This window comes from Platichthys flesus, chromosome 5, assembly GCF_949316205.1.
Source record: "Platichthys flesus chromosome 5, fPlaFle2.1, whole genome shotgun sequence".
NCBI classification, from domain to species: domain Eukaryota; kingdom Metazoa; phylum Chordata; class Actinopteri; order Pleuronectiformes; family Pleuronectidae; genus Platichthys; species Platichthys flesus.
This window is the reverse complement of record NC_084949.1, coordinates 28,413,338-28,434,287: the sequence shown is the minus strand read 5'-3', so window position 1 is coordinate 28,434,287 and position 20,950 is coordinate 28,413,338. Positions and strand designations below refer to the sequence as shown.

Sequence of the window (20,950 nt, the reverse complement as noted above, 5' to 3'; positions counted from 1 at the left end):
AAAATAATGTCCTTTTCGACTTCAAAATAAAGTACAGCAGATGACATAGCTCGTCACAGTGAGTTTACAACAGGAAGACAACCATAAAATCAATAATCGCATTTAATTTAGATCTTAACAAGCTGCAACATCCTCTGTTCTTAACTCAACAAGAGTAAAACTACCAGAGAAACTTTATTAGCAGTAAATAAAGCTCAGATGGCGTCCGGACCAGCAGGAGCACTTCACTTCCATTTCTCACCCATATCGACCAGTAGCCACTCCCAGGGCTCAGTGGGACTTCTCCCTTCCTGGTGGTCGACTCTCTGGAGACTCCTAGTCCCATTTAGTCTTTCCATTGACCTGAACCTCAAAGTAAAATCGACCTTGTTCTCCTCAACATCAGGGTCAACTAGTTTTCGCTGTCACACAGGATTTGATTCGGGTGATGGTGGACAGACTCGGACCTCGGACTCGGAGGAGGTGGAGGAGAGGGAGAGCTGCTCCACCTCAGTGCTTCTCCTCCTCAGCTCAGAGATCTTCTTCCTCTTATCTGTCGTCATCTGTTTGCCTTGGATTTCTTTTGTGAGTTCGTTCAGGCCTCGGTCAACAGACTCCTTCAGAGCAGTGAAGACCTGAACAGCTTCTCTCTGTCTGCAACCTCATGTGGTTGAAGAAGTCTTCATAGGTGACCTTTGAATATCACAGACATTAGCAGGACAATGACAGACACTGACAACAGGTCGAAAAACAACTCTCAGAACAGTGAATAACCAGAATCTTCAGGTGAAACTTGAGTACACACATTTTCTCTCTTGTGAAGTTGAGGATTTGTGTAAATACTGATGGAACAAAGTAAAAAACTCCTTCTGTTCTCACCCAGGAGAAAAGGTTCTGGTCTGCTTCACAGTCACCTTCAGGAACTCTCCTCTCCAGGATGTTGGCTGTTCGTTCCTTCTCCTGGACACAACATCTGACTTGTACAAACCTGATACACTCTGAGGTGAAAGATCAGATGACTGGTCTCAAGCCGTCACATGACCGTCATCACAGATCAAGCCCTGAAGAGGAGCCTGTATGTGCCATACATCGACAACAAGGCTTTGGTGCCGGCTGCAGGCAGTTGGCTAGTGTCCATTACCTGAGAGGATCCAGCTGTGGACATGGTCTGGATTGACCTGTCTGAGGACAATTCATACGGTAAACAGGGAGGTCCAGATTGAAGACAGCGCCTCTCCCAGGAGAGTGGTGGTTCCACCTGGATGTAGTGACCCAGGTCGCCTGGTCAGTCATTTTGCATCCATGGAAATGGTCCACCGGGAAGGTTCTCCCTCCTGGAGAGATGGACGTCAGATCTGGAGTCTATCCTTTGCAGAGTTCATCTCTCACAGGTACACAGGACTGTCCATGACACATCGTGAAGTCTAGTGCTCCATGGACTTGAGCTCATTACTCCAAAGACTTGGTTTGGGTTGAATGTTGAGCCATTAGCTGGTTCAGGCCCATGTCATTTCACCATTTCATGGTTGGGTTGATGGTTTGACTGGCATCTGTTAGTGTGCCAGCTTCTGAAAGGGGCCTGTTTCTAGAATGAGTGGCTGTGGCTGTAGAGCGGTTGTCCTCCGACCAGAGGGATGGTGGTTCGAATCCCAACCGTGCCTCATAGATGACTGGAAGTAGCTTTGGATGAAGCTAAATGACTTGTAATGTTGTGTCCTGGGGAAACATATCTTACTTTAGATCCTTCACAGATCTTAAAACCTTCATGCGCTGCGGAAACATTATATTTTACATTTCCCGTCAGGCTCTGCACAGACAGCTACATCAGGTCCTCAGGGGTCCTCACTGCCCTGAGCCTCCGCCTGATCCCAAATCACCGGAGAACATCTCGACTTTCACCGGAGAATCACCGGAGAACCTCTCAGCGGAACCTCCGGTCGAGGCAGCTGGAGGAATGATGGGCGGCAGGTCGAGTGCGTTAGCTGCGGGGCTGTGCGGGGCTCTGCTCGTCGGCTACTGCGTCTACTTCGACCGGAAGAGACGGAGCGACCCGCAGTTCAGGAGCCGGCTGCGGGAGCGTGAGTGTTGACCTCCTCCTCTTCACCTTCACCGGGCCGGGAGGGGATCCGTCCGGTCCCTGTGGTCCGGTCCGTGTAGTCCGGCCCGTGTAGTCCCTGTGATCCGGTCCGTGTAGTCCCTGTGATCTGGTCCCTGTGGTCCCTGAGATCCGGTCCGTGTAGTCCCTGTGATCCGGTCCGTCTGGACCGGTCCCTGTTGTCCGGTCCCTGTGGTACCGTCCGTCTCGGTTTGGTTTGGTTCTTCTTTGTCGTTTCCCGGTTCCCCTCAGGCTCAGACCCGGTTCGGGTCGGTTCGGGTCGGTCCGCCATGCTGACAAACTGAACTGTGTAGAAACAGGTTTCTCTTCTCAGAGCAACGTTCACACGTCCCCAGGTTTATGAGCTCACGTGTCAAACTGGTTTAACATCGGTTCTCCACATGTGGGTGTGTGATGGTCTGTGTGTTGGTGTGTGATGGTCTGTGTGTTGTGTGATGGTCTGTGTGTTGTTGTGTGATGGTCTGTGTGTTGGTGTGTGACGGTCTGTGTGTTGTGTGATGGTCTGTGTGTTGGTGTGATGGTCTGTGTGTTGGTGTGTGATGGTCTGTGTGTTGGTGTGTGATGGTCTGTGTGTTGTTGTGTGATGGTCTGTGTTTTGGTGTGTGACGGTCTGTGTGTTGTGTGATGGTCTGTGTGTTGGTGTGTGATGGTCTGTGTGTTGGTGTGTGATGGTCTGTGTGTTGGTGTGTGATGGTCTGTGTGTTGGTGTGTGATGGTCTGTGTGTTGTGTGATGGTCTGTGTTGTTGTGTGTTGTTGTGTGATGGTCTGTGTGTTGTTGTGTGATGGTCTGTGTGTTGTTGTGTGATGGTCTGTGTGTTGTGTGATGGTCTGTGTGTTGTTGTGGTTGCAGGCAGGAGGAAGCAGCAGGCAGCGAAGGAGAGGGACGGTCAGGCCAAGGTGAGGACAGTGTCTTGTCTTCAATGCGTCTTCCTCTGTGTTGCTACGTTCAGATTCTCTGATGTCACAACAAATGTATGACAAACTTTGATACACAACTGAGTCAGGTAAAATTCAGTTTGTTTCTACACACTCATTTTGAAGCTTCTTATCAGTGAAGGTTTGTTATTCTCTTAAATCACATCATGTTATTTTAACACAGGTTCTGAAGCAGATCGTTTAGTTTGATCAGTTTCAAACTTTTATAGTCGACATGAATCCATGAAAGTTGTTGTTTTAACCACAGGTTCATATTGTTGTGTTAAGTGTGTGTCTCTCCAGCCGCTCGGCCTCGAGGTTTGTGTTGTTGTGTGAACGTCACCTTGGTACATGGACGGTTTCTTCAACCACTGGAAGTCGCACAATAACACAAACTGACCGAGATCGCAGCAGGTAGACATTAGAGGTGTTTTTATCAATGAACTGGGTTGATCGCGAGCTGGACCGGTTACAGCTCAGAACCAGATCAGAATCAGATCAGAATCAGATCAGGATCAGATCAGAATCAGAATCAGATCAGGACCATGAGGTCGTCTTCCTGCCTCTTAACAGCTGTTTTAAACTGAAGCTGATTGTCCTGCAGCTCCCGGACCTGAAGGACGCTGAGGCGGTGCAGAAGTTCTTCCTGGAGGAGATCCAGCTGGGGGAGGAGCTGCTGGCTCAGGGTAACCCCCCCCCCCCCCTGCAGCAGATTCATTTGATTCAGTCTGGCTCTCAGGACGACTCGTCTGGATAAAGACCTCTTGTGTTTCTGTCTCCGTCCTCAGGAGACTATGAGAAAGGTGTGGACCACCTGACCAACGCCATCGCCGTGTGTGGCCAGCCTCAGCAACTGCTGCAGGTCCTGCAGCAGACTCTGCCGCCGCCCGTCTTCCAGATGCTGCTCACCAAACTGCCCAGCATCAGCCAGGTAGCCCCACCATCGCCCTAACTGGTCCAAATGGGTGCCAGTGGGCCAGACGTCCTCCTGTCAGTCTCATGTTGTCTTGAAACTAAAGCCTGCTCTGAACCTTTGTCTTCTTGCAGCGTATCGTGAGCGCACAGAGTCTGAGTGAGGATGATATAGAATGAGGAGAAGGCTGAGAGGAAAACGACCCCCCCGCCCAACCATCACAGACCTCCTCGTTACAAGATGACCCCCCCCCCCCATGGCGTCCTGAAGGAACTTGTCACAGTTTTGCTTAGGTTTTTTTTTTTTAACAGAAATTACCGTTTTGGGTAAAGTCAGAACTTTTAACAGGCTCCAACATTAATGATCAGGTTCTGACTCACTGGCCCGGGTCTGTTTCAATCAGCTGCTGACGGCCTCGTCCACCAGGGGGCGCTGTCAAACCTCTTCATGATGTCTCCCAATCACATGGTCTCCTCTGCTTCTCAGTATTTATTGTTCTGTTCTCATCTGTCTGATGCAAACACTTTTTACAAAGTGATGAAATGTTTTGTTTGTGTTGGACGATGAACCTCTTTAGAGAAATAAATAAAAAGCTGAACAGTGAAGTTGTGTTTTGACTGTGATGTAACCAAGCAGATGATTGACAGCTCTCTACTGGTCAATCACTCGCACATTTTATGCACCAGAATCTTCTCAAAGTTTTTTGGTTCCACTGTATTTAGCAAATTTTCACCTTCAGGAAGATTCAGCTGATGTGTCAGCCCGTCGTTACACAAACATCAGTGTGTTGAAAATCTCTACCGACAGAACACATCTCTGACAAACTGTCTACCGTGATTTATTTAATCTTGGTTCATGTCCCATCTGCTAACACGGGGGTTTATGATCTCTAATGCAGCTCGCCACCCGGGGGCGGCCCAGAGGCTTCACTGTGTCGTCCATCTTTATTAAACTCTAGATTCTGATTGGCTCATTCGATTCCTGCGTTAAGATCGAGGAGTCAAAATGAAACTTTTGAATTTATTTGTGTTCACAATTTACAGATTTAAAGGTTTAAGAAAATCCTTTTGATAAACAACAGAAGATGTCATGCAACAGAACCAGGTCAGAACGTGTTTCCTTTGAGAAGTTGGATCCTCGGCTCAGATGTGAACAGTCTTGTTCGGCTTCACCTTCTTCTTCAGTTTTTTCTTTTTAGTTGGATCCACCATTTGTCCTTTGAAGGATCCGGAGCTTTTGGTCGACCTTTGCTGGTTTCCTGTGAATTTCGGAGACTTAAAACCTCCTCTCTCCCGGCCCGGGCCCTTGGCTGGGCCCTTGGCTGGGCCCTTGGGGGGGCCCCTTCCTGGCCTCCCTGTGGCTCCTCTGGCGTTTGTTTTATTCTTTTGTTTTTCTTTCTTCACGGACCTCTTCACCCGGAGGGCTCGGCCTTCCAGCTTCGAGCCGTCCAGCTTCAACGCCAGCTGGACCGAGTCGGGACTCTGAGGACACACGGAGGTCAAATGTGTTAAACAGTCGATGTTCAGAGTCTTTATAAAAACTATGTTTTGTTTAAATTTAAAAAATCTTCTATAATATGAGTTAATTTTATTAAGTGTAGTTGTGATGATGAGGAGGACGATGGTCCCAGCTGCTCCATCAGAAAGCTTCCAGTACCTCAAACAGGACGTATCCAAATCCTTTCCCCAGCCCAGAGGTCTGGTCCCGGACCAGTCTCACCGCCTCCACCGAGCCACACTCCTCAAAATGTTGTCGAAATGCACTTTCGTTTATTTCTAGAATCAGATTTAACAGGTTAGTGTTGAAGTTCATCTGCTGCCGTTGGCTGAACCCGAAGACTGAGGAAGAACTCACCAAACGAGAGATTCCCCACGAAAACCGAGCGTTTGTGATCGTGCTGCAAGAGGAGAACACGAAGGTTTATCATCACGTGAGTCTGAGCACAGAGATCGGAAGGATGCTAGCTACGGGTTGAAGTTTATCATCACGTGAGTCTGAGCACAGAGATCGGACAGATGCTAGCTACGGGTTGAAAGTTATCATCACGTGAGTCTGAGCACAGAGATCGGACAGATGCTAGCTACGGGTTGAAAGTTATCATCACGTGAGTCTGAGCACAGAGATCGGAAGGATGCTAGCTACGGGTTGAAGGTTTATCATCACGTGAGTTCGAGCACAGAGTTCATCACGTGAGTCTGAGCACAGAGTTCGTACAGATGCTAGCTACGGGTTGAAGGTTATCATCACGTGAGTTCGAGCACAGAGATCGGACAGATGCTAGCTACGGGTTGAAGGTTTATCATCACGTGAGTCTGAGCTCAGAGTTCGGACAGATGCTAGCTACGGGTTGAAGGTTTATCATCACGTGAGTCTGAGCTCAGAGTTCGGACAGATGCTAGCTACGGGTTGAAGACCTACTGAGCTGTCAGTCACTCGGTCCACTCGGATGTGGAAGTCCTTCTCGATCTCCGTGCCGTTACTGTGGAGCAGAGGAAACACGTGATGAGTTCCTAACAGCTGCTTGTCGTCATAACGTTGTGTTGGTGCTGGTTTGACCTTCTGACCTTTCTAACGCCTTGGCCACGCCTTCATCGTCTGTAAACACCACGTAGGCGTTCACGCTTTGCTTCTTGGGATGAATTTTACGTCTGAGGTATAAATGAGAGGAGATGCTGGTGAGTGATGGTTTCACTGGAAGTGGAAGTTAACTGGTTTCCAGTGAGGGATTCAAGAAGCAGCTGGTGTCAGAGGAAGTTTCTCTCTTTTTGAATTATTACTTTTTCTCAAAACTCTTGAACATGAAGTGGACGAAACATCAGGTTTGATAACAAAGATACAAACTGAGAAAATCTAAGTAGGAAATAAAAACAACTCAATTTGATTTATGTAAATGAATCGTAATTTTCTCATATTTCATCTTAAAAAACAAACAAACGTTGAAATGATTTATTCATATTATGAAAATGTGTTAAGATCTAAATCGAACAGGAAACCTACTTGATGGCTGCGACCTTCCGGGACATGGAGGGATCCTCTCTGACCTGCAGGGAACAGATCATGTGACTGAGGTCGGGGAACATTCGGACCAAAACAGACGTCACATGACATTACATCACATTACATTACATTTCATTTAGCTGACGCTTTTATCCAAAGCGACTCACAATAAGTGCATTCAAACCCGAGGGTACATAACAAGGACGACAAGAATCAAGAAAGTACAATTTCTTCAAAATAAAGCAAAACTACAAAGTGCTATAAGTAAGAGCCATTTAAGTGCTACTAAAGTGTTAGTTTCAAAAAGTTGTTAGTGTTTTTTTTTTTATTCAAGGTAAAGTCGGAAGAGGTATGTTTTTAGTTTTCGGCGGAAGATGTGTAGACTTTCTGATGTCCGGATGTCAATGGGGAGCTCATTCCACCAATCAGGAGCCAGAACTGAAAACAGTCGTGTTTTTGATGAGTGTTGAGCAGTGAGGGAGCAACGAGCTGATTGGCCGAAGCAGAGCGGAGTGAACGGGGTGGGGTGTAACGTTTGACCATGTCCTGGATGTAGACTGGACCGGATCCGTTCACAGCACGGTACCAAGTACTAGTGTTTTGAACCGGATGCGAGCAGCCACTGGGAACCAGTGAAGGGAGCGGAGGAGAGGAGTAGTGGGAGTGAATTTACCGTGACCGTCACCGACTTTGATCATGTGACGTAAACAGGAAGTAGAGGGTCTCTGCAGCTGGTTGCTTAGTAACAGAAACTCCTCTGAAGGAGTAGCAGGGATGGTGACGAGTCACTGACAGGAAGTGCTACTGACAGGAAGTGCTACTGACAGGAAGTGCCACTGACAGGAAGCTGGTAGTCGGGTCATGCGACTAACGTCTCAGTTTCTGTTCAGACTCAAAGGAGTAACCGTAGCAGCAGTGAATAAGTGTATACTTGTTTCGGTGAACTTGTGTATTTGTTGTGTTTCACTTTCCTCTGATCTGATTCCACGCACACATCTAACTGTGACGCTGTGTGTGAGTCAGTGGACAAACTGGTTCCTGTTGTGTGTTTGTGTTTTTACCACAGAGCGGAAGCGGATGGACTCGATGGATCCTTTGCTCCTGAAGAGGCTCCTCAGGGTCTGAAGCACAGAAGGAGAACATCAGGTCAGAGGATCCGTCACCAGCAGGAAACACTCATGAACATCATGATAATGGTTCTTTGATCTCCACCTTCTTGGTGCAGCTGATGGGCAGGTTCCCCACAAACACCGTCCTCTTCCTCTTCGCTGACTCTTCCTCTCTGCAGGCCTTCGTCCTCTGCCTCTTCATCACCCAGACCTCTGTATCGTTCTCTCTCCCCGACCCTGAAGCCTTCCTCTTCTTCACAGCCTGCCCTCGCTCGTCTTCGTCTGCCGTCTGCAGGCTGCTCTCTCTGAGGAAGAGGACGAAGGAGACGCAGAGTCACAGATGAAAGTTTTCAAAAAGATTCTGTGATTTACATTTTTCAAGAAGACGTAGGGAAGAACCAGAGCAGCAGCTCTTTGGCTCTAGAATCTGATTGCTCTGTTTTTGAACCTCTCACCTGTTCTCCAGCTTCTGTTCAGCCACTGACTTCTCTGGCAGCTTCTTCTTTTGATCTTTGACCTCTGGAGTCTCCTTCTTCTTCTGCTGCTGCTGCTCCGAGGCCCTCTGAACGGGCTGCGACCACAAGGACACGTTAGAGCCTCAAGTGACCATACACAGCTACACACTGCTGCTGTCACACACATCCACCAGACCCCCACACGTCTCCATCACAGACTGTTCGGTTCCCCCCTGTGTCTGTGCTGGGTTCGGTTCCCCCCTGTGTCTGTGCTGGGCTCGGTTCCCCCCTGTGTCTGTTCTGGGTTCGGTTCCCCCCTGTGTCTGTGCTGGGCTCGGTTCCCCCCTGTGTCTGTGCTGGGCTCGGTCCCCCCTGTGTCTGTGCTGGGTTCGGTTCCCCCCTGTGTCTGTGCTGGGCTCGGTCCCCCCTGTGTCTGTGCTGGGTTCGGTTCCCCCCTGTGTCTGTGCTGGGCTCGGTTCCCCCCTGTGTTTGTGCTGGGTTTGGTTCCCCCCTGTGTCTGTGCTGGGCTCGGTCCCCCCTGTGTCTGTGCTGGGTTCGGTTCCCCCCTGTGTCTGTGCTGGGCTCGGTTCCCCCCTGTGTCTGTGCTGGGCTCGGTTCCCCCCTGTGTCTGTGCTGGGCTCGGTTCCCCCCTGTGTCTGTGCTGGGTTCGGTTCCCCCCTGTGTCTGTGCTGGGCTCGGTTCCCCCCTGTGTCTGTGCTGGGCTCGGTCCCCCCTGTGTCTGTGCTGGGCTCGGTCCCCCCTGTGTCTGTGCTGGGTTCGGTTCCCCCCTGTCTGTTCTGGGTTCGGTTCCCCCCTGTCTGTTCTGGGCTCGGTTCCCCCCTGTGTCTGTCCTGGGCTTGGTTCCCCCCCCTGTCTGTGCTGGGCTCGGTTCCCCCCCCTGTCTGTGCTGGGCTCGGTTCCCCCCCCTGTCTGTTCTGGGTTCGGTTCCCCCCCCTGTCTGTGCTGGGCTCGGTTCCCCCCTGTGTCTGTGCTGGGCTCGGTCCCCCCTGTGTCTGTGCTGGGCTCGGTTCCCCCCTGTCTGTTCTGGGTTCGGTTCCCCCCTGTGTCTGTGCTGGGCTCGGTTCCCCCCTGTCTGTTCTGGGTTCGGTTCCCCCCTGTCTGTTCTGGGTTCGGTTCCCCCCTGTCTGTTCTGGGTTCGGTTCCCCCCTGTCTGTTCTGGGTTCGGTTCCCCCCTGTCTGTTCTGGGTTCGGTTCCCCCCTGTGTCTGTGCTGGGCTCGGTTCCCCCCTGTGTCTGTCCTGGGCTCGGTTCCCCCCCCTGTCTGTGCTGGGCTCGGTTCCCCCCCCTGTCTGTTCTGGGTTCGGTTCCCCCCCCGTCTGTGCTGGGCTCGGTTCCCCCCTGTGTCTGTGCTGGGCTCGGTTCCCCCCCCTGTCTGTTCTGGGTTCGGTCCCCCCCCTGTCTGTTCTGGGCTCGGTTCCCCCCTGTGTCTGTGCTGGGCTCGGTTCCCCCCTGTGTCTGTGCTGGGCTCGGTTCCCCCCTGTGTCTGTGCTGGGCTCGGTTCCCCCCTGTGTCTGTGCTGGGTTTGGTTCCCCCCTGTGTCTGTGCTGGGCTCGGTTCCCCCCTGTGTCTGTGCTGGGCTCGGTCCCCCCTGTGTCTGTGCTGGGCTCGGTCCCCCCTGTGTCTGTGCTGGGTTCGGTTCCCCCCTGTCTGTTCTGGGTTCGGTTCCCCCCTGTCTGTTCTGGGCTCGGTTCCCCCCTGTGTCTGTCCTGGGCTTGGTTCCCCCCCCTGTCTGTACTGGGCTCGGTTCCCCCCCCTGTCTGTGCTGGGCTCGGTTCCCCCCCCTGTCTGTTCTGGGTTCGGTTCCCCCCCCTGTCTGTGCTGGGCTCGGTTCCCCCCTGTGTCTGTGCTGGGCTCGGTCCCCCCTGTGTCTGTGCTGGGCTCGGTTCCCCCCTGTCTGTTCTGGGTTCGGTTCCCCCCTGTGTCTGTGCTGGGCTCGGTTCCCCCCTGTCTGTTCTGGGTTCGGTTCCCCCCTGTCTGTTCTGGGTTCGGTTCCCCCCTGTCTGTTCTGGGTTCGGTTCCCCCCTGTCTGTTCTGGGTTCGGTTCCCCCCTGTCTGTTCTGGGTTCAGTTCCCCCCTGTGTCTGTGCTGGGCTCGGTTCCCCCCTGTGTCTGTCCTGGGCTTGGTTCCCCCCCCTGTCTGTGCTGGGCTCGGTTCCCCCCCCTGTCTGTTCTGGGTTCGGTTCCCCCCCCTGTCTGTGCTGGGCTCGGTTCCCCCCTGTGTCTGTGCTGGGCTCGGTTCCCCCCCCTGTCTGTTCTGGGTTCGGTCCCCCCCCTGTCTGTTCTGGGCTCGGTTCCCCCCTGTGTCTGTGCTGGGCTCGGTCCCCCCTGTGCTGGACTCACCTCGGGCGCAGGCTGGAACAGGCGGGAGGCAGCCGGGGTCGTGGAGCTGAACAGAGCCGCCAGCGAGCCGGACGCAGCGGACCTCTTCTTGAACAAGCTCCCTGACACCTGACCCACCACGTAGTCCGGGGCCGGCTCCGAAGACGCCTCCGCGCTGAGGACGCAGGAAACTCATTTACACAAAGATCACTGCTTTTACTTTGTGTTTAAACAGAGTGACACGGTTAGGACGGACTAGCAGACAGACGGAGAGAGACAAAGACGGAGAGAGAGATAAACAGACGGAGAGACAGACAGGTCCAGCAGGTAAAATAATTATTGAAACATTTTTCCCAGTAAATATATTTACATTTTCACTAGATGTCGGTAACAACTCAAATAATCCACACATACTAAGAAAACCAAACAAATAAGAAATGAAGTTGTGTAATCAGATGGAATGACACAGGGAACCAGTATTGACTGGCTGACTGGAACAGATTTAATACTTGGTACAAAACCCTTTGTTGGTGATGACGGCTTCAAGACGCCCCCTGTTGGAGAACCTAGTCACATGCACTGCTCAGGTGTGAATTTGGTCCATTCTCCCACACTTGAAGGTTCCGTGGGCCTCTTCTATGAACTCTGGTCTTTAGTTTCTTTCCATAGATTTTCTATTGGACTCACGGCAGGTGATGGGCTGGGTCATTCTAGCAGCATCATCTTCTCTGAAACCAATGAGGAGCTTCTTTGGATCCTTGTCTCGAAGAAATAGGGACTGGACCAGCTGATCTTCATCTCCACGGACAAGGGGCAGGATGCTTCTAATCACTGATAGAGGTCAGCTGGGCTCTTGTCTTTCCATGCCTCTTGCCCCCCCCCCCCCCCTCCCTTCGTTGTTCAATACTTGTGCCGTTCCATTCGATTACACATCACGATTACTTGAGTTGTTACGGACGGACGGAGATAGATGTATAGATAGATACACAGACAGACAGACAGACAGAGAGAGAGAGAGAGAGAGAGAGAGAGAGAGAGAGAGAGAGAGAGAGAGATAGATACACGGATAGATAGATAGATACACAGACAGACAGACAGACAGACAGACAGAGAGAGAGAGAGAGAGAGAGAGATAGATAGATAGATACACGGATAGATAGATAGATAGATAGACGGATAGATAGATCGTCATAGTCCGTCACAGTAACCGAGTACATGTAAAACAAAGTAAACAAACCTGTGGTCCACTTTCTTCTTCATTGTTTCTTCAGATCGTTCCTCCGCTACTTCCGTTACTTCCGCTCCTTTCTTCTTCTTCTTCTTCTTCTTCTCGTTGAATTTAATGATAAATGAACAATAAACACACTTGAGCGGAACCGATCGTTCACATGTTCTCCGGCCGCACTCTGCTGTGCTACTGACAACTCTGTCCCCCAGGAAACACGCTCACATTAACACAAAGCTTCCGCTGATGTTTCCAGAGTTTAATTGTGATGTGACCGGTGAACGAAAGACTTCCGGTCAGAAAACTGTGACTTAACACTTAAAGAGCAAATATATTAAAATACACGTAAACTAATTATCGGTTCAATTCTAAATTATAAGTTAATTTCATTTAAAGCTTCGAGCGGAAACAGGTACGACGACGAAACGAGTCCCTTCCGGTGCATCTTGTTTGTGTTGTGGTCGTCAGCCAGGAAGCTAACTCTGCAGGGCGGTCCATGTGTCTGTAGCTGGACCACAGACCGCTGTTCATTGTCCCTGCGGTTACACCTTCTCCATGGGAATCGAACTCACGGAGCCGGAGGTGCCGGACGATGCGGTGGGCAGGCGGGTGTTCTGCGGCGCGGCGCGGGCCACGGTCCGGTACGTGGGCCCGGTACCACCGACAGAAGGTCAGAACCGGTCCCGTCCTGTCACTCATCCTGTGGATGATACTACAGAGTGTTTATAACATCAACACAAGGACACACACATTGTGTGTTGATGGTACTACAGAGTGTTTATAATAACAACACAAGGACACACACAATGTGTGTGAATCATGAAACCATCTCTGAGCTGTCAATCAATCAGTGTATTAGTCTCACATCAGTTTGTCTCTAACAAGGAGAGACGTGTTCAGGTGAAGAAGGTAGACACATGTGAGGACCCGTCTCCAGGACAGAACCTGGTGTGATAGATGTCCCCTGTAATGTGTGTGTCCGTGTGGGGGGGGGGTGCGTGCAGGGCTGTGGCTCGGTGTGGAGTGGGACGAGCCCAGCAGAGGGAAACATGACGGCAGCCATGACGGAGTCCACTACTTCACGTGCAGGTGAGTTCTTCATGGTTCACAGGCTCATGCTCAATGTGGAGATGAACTCTGGTTGTTAATAACTTCAGAGTCTTTTTAGCTGATCTCAGTTCAGCTTCACTCTTCAGCACATCAACACATCAGACTCACTGGGAACAGTCTTCACAACGCTCAGAGATATTAGAATGATTTGATGTGATTGTAAAGATGGAAACAGTTTAATTCTCTTCAATGAGAGATCTATGTTGATAGAATAACAACCTGAGGACCAGTGAGATCCGTCCACTCATCAGCTGTTGTCCCTCAGAGACGCTACAGGCGGCTCCTTCGTCCGTCCAGCCAAGGTGAGCTTCGGCGTGGACTACCTGACGGCCGTGCGCCTGGCGTACGACACGGACACGGACACACCGCTGAGTGACACGGTGTCCGCCATGTTCAAGGAGAAGCCCATCGAGGAGCGCAGGTAGGATGCTGTGAGGAGGAAGAGGAGGAGATGAAGATCAGTTCCTTTCACCTCCTGCTTGTGTCTCTAGTTTTCAGAGTCTGACGTCGGCGCTGCTGGGAGAGCGTCAGGTGAACGGACCCGGAAGAGACGGAGACATCAGGAAAACAACTCCCAGTATCCTTCAGACTGGAGCCGGCCTCGGCCCAACTCAACCATTAATGATATTATACCAGAGCTCAGCAGCCAGATCCAAAGTGTGGGCCACTTTCAATATTAATAATCATTAATTAATAATGTTGTCACTGTGCGTGTGATCGTGTTCAGTGAAGCTTTAACATCAGTGACCAGACATCAAGTGGTTGGACATGTCCCGCAGTCTGCTGTCCAGCTGGGAGGACGTGTCCACCATCACTGAGCAGCTGGAGGGACTGCAGGTTCTCCAGCTCAGGTGTGTGTGTGTGTGGGGTGGGCTGAATATGTGTGTGTGTGTGTTACTGAACATTGTTTTGTTGTGCAGCTACAACACTCTGGGTTTGACCTCCGACCCCTCGTCTCTGAGTCGCTCGTTCTTCAGCCTCAAAGTTCTCAGTCTGATCAGATGTGACCTCACCTGGCCACAGGTACACAACCGGCTAGATAACATACACACACACAGTGACAAACATGTTTCAAATATCTGTGCTATTTCTACGTTTTTATGCTGTGGTCACATTACATTGGACATATTTATTAAACATGATATTTATGAATATGTAATGTACACCAAATATTCACACATTCTATAACTACAGATTTTTTAGTTCTACTGGACTTGATACTGAAATTAATATTAACAATAACAATATTTCAGTACCTTAATGAATTTATATAATACATTTGAAATTGATATCTAACTATCTGAGGATTTATACCAACATTCCAGTAACTGCAGCTTGAGCACATTTAACAGTATTTATAAAATGATTTCAATCCGTTTGGTTTGTTGAAATCATCAGATGTGTATTTATGATTCAAAATACTTACCCAACAATGAGCTGAACTATCTGAAGAAAAGAGCGTTCTGATGAGACTGGTTTTATATATTTCATATGTGTTTACTTTGTTGTAAATGTTGGACTAATAGTATCTTTATATTCATTATCAACTGTAGCCTGAAGTAAGTGAAAAACATGTATTTACAGACATAATATTTTATACATATTATCTTTATTGGTGTACTTCTAGAGGTTTGATTTAGGTACAGAGTTATATACAATGACTATATTACTCTGTATTCATCAATATTATATGGAAAAGGGTATAGGCATAAAAAAAATAAGATGGAAAATTCCTACAACATCCGAATTAGTTTCACCGGTATGTGTGAGTCTTTTGTGTATATGCTTTGAATGTTATAGAACATAATTTAATGATGATATTCTGATCCGCTGACTTATCTCCAAACACCTTCTCTCGCTGCTCAGATCCTGGAGTGCGCCCCCATGTGGCCACAGCTGGAGGATCTCTGTGTGGAAGACAACAACATCACAGAGCTGCAGAGGTGACGTTCGTTTCCTTCAGAGTTTGTCTCCTGTCGTCCTGATGCTAACTGCTGTGTCTCTTCAAGGCCGGAGGGCGTCCTGCAGAACGTGTCCAACCTCAGTCTGTCCCGAAACCCCTTAGTGCAGGAGACGGTGGTGAATCTCTCTGCTCTGCCCAGGTACGCTCCACACATGTGGCTCTGACAGCTGGAGTACGCTCCATGAGAAACTGACTAACCTCTGAGCTCTGCAGAGAACTGATCCTACGACCTCAGCTGAACGGGTTAGAGTTAGAGTCAATCGTCTGTCCTATTCAATCCCACTGGCTTGTCTGCAGCTGTAAGAAACTGAACCGGGGGACGAGTTAGGACAGTTAGACTGATCTGCTCCTTCCAGAGATCTCCTCTCAATAATTAGACCGAATGGAGAGAGGCCCCGGAGAACTGAAGGTAGAAGAACTGGATACAGCCAGAGTTCAGCTCGGGTAGATTTCATAGCAACATGATTTCCTATGTTTTGATATAAAAATCATGTGAAAACCTCCATTTGTGACTTCGGGGGAAAATCGGTCCTGCTCCTCCCTGCATCTAACTGGCTGAGAGACCTCGACTCCCATTCATTTATTCTGGGCTGTTTTATTTTTATTTTAGCGTAAAACCGTTTGACGAGTGTCTTAGAATCAGTCCCAGCACAGAGTTCCCAGAGTTCCCAGTGTCCCAGCACAGAGTTCCCAGTGTCCCAGCACAGAGTTCCCAGTGTCCCAGCACAGAGTTCCCAGTGTCCCAGCACAGAGTTCCCAGTGTCCCATGTGTGTGTTTTAAATTTGAACATTTAGTTTTTCACTGCATGCATGAAACATGATGATGTCATTGTGACGTCACAACATGATGATGTCATTGTGATGTCACAACATGATGAGGTCTTGAAGTTTAGCTTCAGAAACTATGAACGTTCTGAATATTAAAGTTTTTAGTTGGTTCCAGTTAAACAGTAAATCAATCAGATGTATTAATAGAGCCCATATTCACAAATCAGTTTGTCTCAGAGTCTTTAACAAGGTGAGACGTCCTCGGTTCTTAGCCCTCAAGAGTCAAACTACTGAACCATCTAGCAGATTCCATCAAGATCAGGATCTCTGATTCTCGATCCACCATCATAATCCACGATAAGGATCTGTGGACCAGGAGGCAAAGGGACTCTGGGGAAGAAGTGAAGTCACTAACATTTGTTGATGAGATATTAATATCTCTGATGTGATAATGATTGAAAAGAGGAAGAAGAAGCTCCGTGTGTCATGTGACCGCGACCTTCTAGACCTCCAGCAGCAGAACTGAGATCAGGTCTAAGACGAACCGGGACCAGCTCTGACTAGAAGCTTTATCATAAAGGAAGGTTTGAATCCTCAACGTACAGATGGAGTCTGCCTCCACAACTGAAGCTGAGATGATTCCACAGGAGAGGATCTGGCTCCTCCTCCTCCTCCTCCTCCTCCTCCTCTTCCTCCTCCTCCTCTAGAGACTTTAGGGACAACAGCCTGAAACCTGGGAGCTCAGGGCTCTCGTGGTGAAAAGGTACGATCAGCTCTTTAAGGTTTGATGCTGACATATTATTAATGCAGGTGAGGAGGAGGATTTTAAATTCTCAATGTAACAGGAAGTCAGTGAAGTGAAGCTAACACAGGAGACATGTGGTCTCTGGTCCTGGTTGTCTTCAGGACACGTGCTGCAGCATTGAGGACAAACTGCAGAGTCTCTAACGACTTCCTGCTGGAGCCGGATAATAATGAATTACAATAATCACGTCTGGATGGAACAAAGACCTGGACTCATCTTCTGACAGAAAAAAAAATGTGAAAATCATTGATTAGAGTGTGTAGACTGTAGTGACCTCTATAGAGATAGGAGCCACTCCTGATGTAAATATGAAGTCTTGAAATGTAAAGGGCTCAATCTTGGGTAAAGAACAAGAATTATTTTATATTCAATATCTGGTAATAGATCGTTTCAGCTGAATCCTACACACTGGACCTCTTGAAGCACTTTGACCTTTGACCTGTGCAGCAGCTGCAGATTTCAACCCTCACAGCCGTCACTCCATGAATCAGCAGCTTGAGGTGTCTCTTATCTCATGTGTTTGTGTTTCAGGCTGCAGCAGCTGACCTTGAGTCAGTGTGGACTGTCCCTCATCAGGTTCACTGACGCTGCTCCTGGTAAATATACAAACATCCTGTAACAGTCACTGAGCAGCAGCGCCCCCTGCAGCCACGTGTGGTGATCAGTCTGTCTCAAAGTGAACAAAGTGAATCAATCTGTTGAGTCGTCCCTCTGGATATTACCCATGATCCTCTGCTTCCTGAAGAGCTGCAGCTGGAACAAACCAAACTGATCAGAATCAGTTCATTGGAGATAAACTTCAGTGTTTTAACTGATCTCAGTTCAGCTTCACTCTTCATCTGCAGCTGCTTGTGATTCTCAGTCAGGTCTTAATGAAATGAAGTTAGTTTAAAGAACATTCACTTTATATTTACTTTAAGTTAAGTTAAACTTTATTCAGTGTTTTTGTGTTTGAGCAGGTTCACAAACCGACAAGTTTCCAGAACTGAGGGAAGTGAATCTGAACGACAACAACATCACAGAGGTCTCAGACACACACACTCACATACACACACACACACACACACATACACACACACACACACACACACACACACACACACACACACACACAAACACACACACACACTATAAAGTCTCTGTCTCTCTCTCTCAGTGGTGTGTGGTGGACGAGCTGGCGAAACTTGGCAGCTTGAAGAAGTTGTCGTGTCGTGGAAACCGTCTGACGAGTTGTGATGGGAACCGGAAAACAGCTGATCAGATTCTGATCGCCAAACTGGGACAACTGGTCACGCTCAACAACTGCCAAGTGAGACATGTGTGTGTGTGTGTGGGGGGGGGGGGGGGGTGTGCTGGGGGGGGTGCCTGCTCAATCTGAGTTGTTGCCATTGTTTCCATCAGATACACCCTGAGGAGAGGAGGGGGGCGGAGCTTGACTACATCAAGATGTTTGGAGGGGAGTGGCTGAAGACGGGGGGGCGGAGTCAGACCAGCGACCAGTTCACACTTCAACATCCGAGATATCAGAGCCTTATTGACAGTAAGCCACGCCCACGTCACATGACCAGTGTCTGTAATGAAACCTAGTGGCCGTAACAGGGAACTACACCAAGACGAGCGGTGACATCACACAACAACTATGATGTGTTTCCTGTTTGTCAGAGTACGGAGCTCCGGACGAAGGAGAACTGACGAAGCCGAAGTCGTTTGCTCTGAAGATTCAGCTGTTAAGTGAGTACCCCCCCCCCCCCCCCGACTGTACACACACAAGTATGAATATATATAAACTGCTCCTTTTCACATCTGAGTAAAACCCTGTTTGAGTAAAGATGGCCGACATGTAGATGGTAACTCCTCCCCCTCATGTAGATGGTTATTCCTCCCCCTCCATGTAGATGGTAACTCCTCCCCCTCATGTAGATGGTAACTCCTCCCCCTCCATGTAGATGGTAACTCCTCCCCCTCATGTAGATGGATACTCCTCCCCCTCCATGTAGATGGTAACTCCTCCCCCTCATGTAGATGGTAACTCCTCCCCCTCCATGTAGATGGTAACTCCTCCCCCTCATGTAGGTGGTTACTCTGGTGGACATCATGTCGTCCATCTTTATTTACTGGTCTGTTGTTTCTCCAGAGATCACGTTCCTGTTTCCTGATGACGCCGAGCGGGCGCCCATCCACAAGACTGTCCCAGGTGTGTGTGTGTGTGTGTGTGTGTGTGTGTGTGTGTGTGTGTGTGTGTGTGTGTGTGTGTGTGTGTGTGTGTGTGTGTGTGTGTGTGTGTGTGTGTGTGTGTGTGTGTGTGTGTGTGTGTGTGTGTGTGTGTGTGTTCACTGTGTGTTCACTGTCAGTGTTTACTGTGTTTAGTGTGTGTGTGTGTTCACTGTCAGTGTTCACTGTGTGTCTTAACTGTCAGTGTTAACTGTGTGTGTGTTCACTGTGTGTGTGTTCACTGTGTGTGTCTGCAGCCTCCATGCTGGTTCAGAAGGTGAAGGGTCTCCTGCAGAGACTGTTGAAGGTTCCTGTTGCAGATCTGAAGCTCACTTACTGCACTCCCAAGGTAACACACACACAGTGAACACACACACAGTGAAAACACACACAGTGAACACATACACACACAGTGAACACACACACAGTGAACACACACACAGTGAACACACACAGTGAACACACTGTTGTTTCTCTGTAGAAGCTCGGGACGGAGTTTGAGCTCGACAGCGACACAAAGACTCTACAGTTTTACACCATAGAGGAGGGAGACCAGGTCCTGGTCCGCTGGTCCTGACACAGACCAGGACCTGGAATAGGACCTGGACCTGGACCAGGACCAAGACCAGGACCTGGAGCATTGATCCACAGCAAAGCAGAAGCTTCCAGGACTGAACCTGATCCAGAATGACACTCGGCTCCGCTTCACTTGCTTTTCCAACCCTCACAGTCACTGAGTGAAACTCACATTAACACCGGGGGGGGGGGGGGACTCCATGAGGAGAGAATGTGTCCCCTCATCTCTTAGAGACGCTGGACTCCGGTTCAGACGTCAACCCACAGAGACACGTTAGCATCAGATGAATAAAGTGTTTCAAAAAGTCCTGTTGTTGTGTCAGGTCATTTCTACTGAGCCACAGATCTCTGTTAGAGTTGATCTTGGGCTCTGACTATCACCTGGACACCAGACTGAGAGCCGCCTGTTTACTGTGTTATTAATTCAATTAAAGTTTAAAAGAAGAATTCAAATGTTCAGACGCATTTTTATTACATTGGTATTCATTTTCATCGTATATTTCTGTATTTGCTGACATCACATTGTTTGTTTGTCTTTAATCAAGAGTTTGTTTCTCGATAAGAAAACACGAGACTTCTGTTTTAACGTGTTTTTAATAAACAAACGTTTGTGATTCTTACAAACGTCGTCAGAATCACGATTTTTACAACAAGATATTATTTCAAATTGTTTTTTCATTTTCATAAAATCGTCGTCTGGTCAAAATGTTTTGTCAGATTAAAAAAACGACAAAAAGATCAGGAACTAAATCTGAATTCAACTTGAACAGGACGAGAAATGATCTTCCCTGACGTGTGACATCAGTGTGACATCATAGAAAAGAGTGTGACATCATAGAAAAGAGTGTGAGATCATAGAAAAGAGTGTGACATCACATTGAAGAGTGTGACATCATAGAAAAGAGTGTGACATCATAGAAAAGAGTGTGACATCAAATTGAAGAGTGTGACATCACAGTGAAAAGTGTGACATCACATTGAAGAGTGTGACATCATAGAAAAGAGTGTGACATCACATTGAAGAGTGTGACATCACAGTGTCAGTGAGGTCTGAACAGTTTTTTGGGACCAAAAAGCAAAACAATAAAATGTTCATTTCAAGTTGGAAAATTCAAAAACACCCAAATTCAGTGAAGGCGTTGTGTCTCCTTCCCGACTCTCTGGACTCAGGACGTCCTGTCACAGCTTCCTGTCCTCACAGCTTCCTGTCCTCACAGCGTCCTCGGGGACTCAGGACGTCCTGTCCTCACAGTCCCCGGCGTCCGGGCAGCGGCAGCTGAAGCCTCCGAGCCGCGGCAGACACAGGTGAGAGCAGCCGCCGTTGTTGACGCAGTAATTATAAACTGGGACAGAAGAGAAGAGACGTTAACTCTGAGGACTCGAGACGAGGACATGAGGACGTCCACGTGAGGACTCCAGACGTCCTCACGTGGACGTCAAGGTTCCACATTGAAAAGACAGGAAGAGGA

The 20,950-nt window shown here is 48.9% G+C and overlaps 4 protein-coding genes across 5 annotated transcripts in view; 2 read left to right on the top strand and 2 right to left on the bottom strand.

The window, feature by feature from the left end:
• The first annotated feature begins 1,804 nt into the window (after positions 1-1,804).
• tomm20b (translocase of outer mitochondrial membrane 20b) lies at positions 1,805-4,529 on the top strand. The gene is made up of 5 exons (XM_062388680.1): positions 1,805-2,057; positions 2,947-2,993; positions 3,616-3,697; positions 3,800-3,942; positions 4,059-4,529. Exons 1-5 carry the CDS (start codon positions 1,934-1,936, stop codon positions 4,101-4,103), a joined length of 441 nt encoding a protein of 146 aa, XP_062244664.1. The 5' UTR covers positions 1,805-1,933; the 3' UTR covers positions 4,104-4,529.
• A 401-nt stretch (positions 4,530-4,930) lies between these two features.
• rbm34 (RNA binding motif protein 34) lies at positions 4,931-12,254 on the bottom strand. The gene is made up of 11 exons (XM_062388677.1): positions 12,061-12,254; positions 10,845-10,998; positions 8,486-8,601; positions 8,134-8,335; positions 7,983-8,042; positions 6,922-6,965; positions 6,489-6,572; positions 6,343-6,403; positions 5,779-5,821; positions 5,581-5,699; positions 4,931-5,405 (listed from the first exon to the last, which is right to left on the bottom strand). Exons 1-11 carry the CDS (start codon positions 12,081-12,083, stop codon positions 5,067-5,069), a joined length of 1,245 nt encoding a protein of 414 aa, XP_062244661.1. The 5' UTR covers positions 12,084-12,254; the 3' UTR covers positions 4,931-5,066.
• On the top strand, positions 7,956-19,788 carry tbce (tubulin folding cofactor E). Of its 2 annotated transcripts, none has more exons than XM_062388675.1 (17): positions 7,956-8,067; positions 12,557-12,718; positions 13,053-13,137; positions 13,424-13,579; positions 13,650-13,735; positions 13,910-14,009; positions 14,079-14,181; positions 15,025-15,101; positions 15,168-15,260; positions 17,226-17,290; positions 17,654-17,718; positions 17,851-18,003; positions 18,096-18,234; positions 18,357-18,425; positions 18,829-18,888; positions 19,163-19,254; positions 19,387-19,788. In XM_062388675.1, the coding sequence occupies exons 2-17, from the start codon at positions 12,604-12,606 to the stop codon at positions 19,480-19,482; spliced, it is 1,554 nt and encodes a 517-aa protein (XP_062244659.1). In that variant the 5' UTR covers positions 7,956-8,067; positions 12,557-12,603; the 3' UTR covers positions 19,483-19,788. The 2 variants fall into 2 exon arrangements, with proteins under 2 accessions (XP_062244659.1, XP_062244658.1); XM_062388674.1 differs by lacking the exon at positions 7,956-8,067 and adding an exon at positions 11,322-11,663.
• A 184-nt stretch (positions 19,789-19,972) lies between these two features.
• LOC133954311 (nidogen-1-like) overlaps positions 19,973-20,950 on the bottom strand; it is a 19,789-nt gene continuing 18,811 nt past the window's right edge. Inside the window, exon 20 of the mRNA XM_062388672.1 lies at positions 19,973-20,824. Within this exon, the coding sequence (XP_062244656.1) occupies positions 20,712-20,824 (113 nt within the window). The 3' untranslated portion in view covers positions 19,973-20,711. The remainder of the gene's footprint in view (positions 20,825-20,950) is intronic.

What these genes read in the sequence shown, in the direction of transcription:
- tomm20b (XM_062388680.1), top strand. Translation starts at nt 1,934, where the DNA reads ATGATGGGCGGCAGGTCGAGTGCGTTAGCTGCGGGGCTGTGCGGGGCT. An exon ending in GGAGGAGCTGCTGGCTCAGG is followed by an intron (nt 3,698 to 3,799) that starts GTAACCCCCCCC and finishes CTCCGTCCTCAG; the next exon opens with GAGACTATGAGAAAGGTGTG. An exon ending in AACTGCCCAGCATCAGCCAG is followed by an intron (nt 3,943 to 4,058) that starts GTAGCCCCACCA and finishes GTCTTCTTGCAG; the next exon opens with CGTATCGTGAGCGCACAGAG.
- tbce (XM_062388674.1), top strand. Translation starts at nt 11,642, where the DNA reads ATGCTTCTAATCACTGATAGAG. An exon ending in AAGCCCATCGAGGAGCGCAG is followed by an intron (nt 13,580 to 13,649) that starts GTAGGATGCTGT and finishes TTGTGTCTCTAG; the next exon opens with TTTTCAGAGTCTGACGTCGG. An exon ending in GTTCACTGACGCTGCTCCTG is followed by an intron (nt 17,291 to 17,653) that starts GTAAATATACAA and finishes GTGTTTGAGCAG; the next exon opens with GTTCACAAACCGACAAGTTT.
- rbm34 (XM_062388677.1), bottom strand. Translation starts at nt 12,083, where the DNA reads ATGAAGAAGAAAGTGGACCACAG. An exon ending in CGTGGGGAATCTCTCGTTTG is followed by an intron (nt 5,700 to 5,778) that starts GTGAGTTCTTCC and finishes ATCTGATTCTAG; the next exon opens with AAATAAACGAAAGTGCATTT. An exon ending in TTGGATACGTCCTGTTTGAG is followed by an intron (nt 5,406 to 5,580) that starts GTACTGGAAGCT and finishes GTGTGTCCTCAG; the next exon opens with AGTCCCGACTCGGTCCAGCT.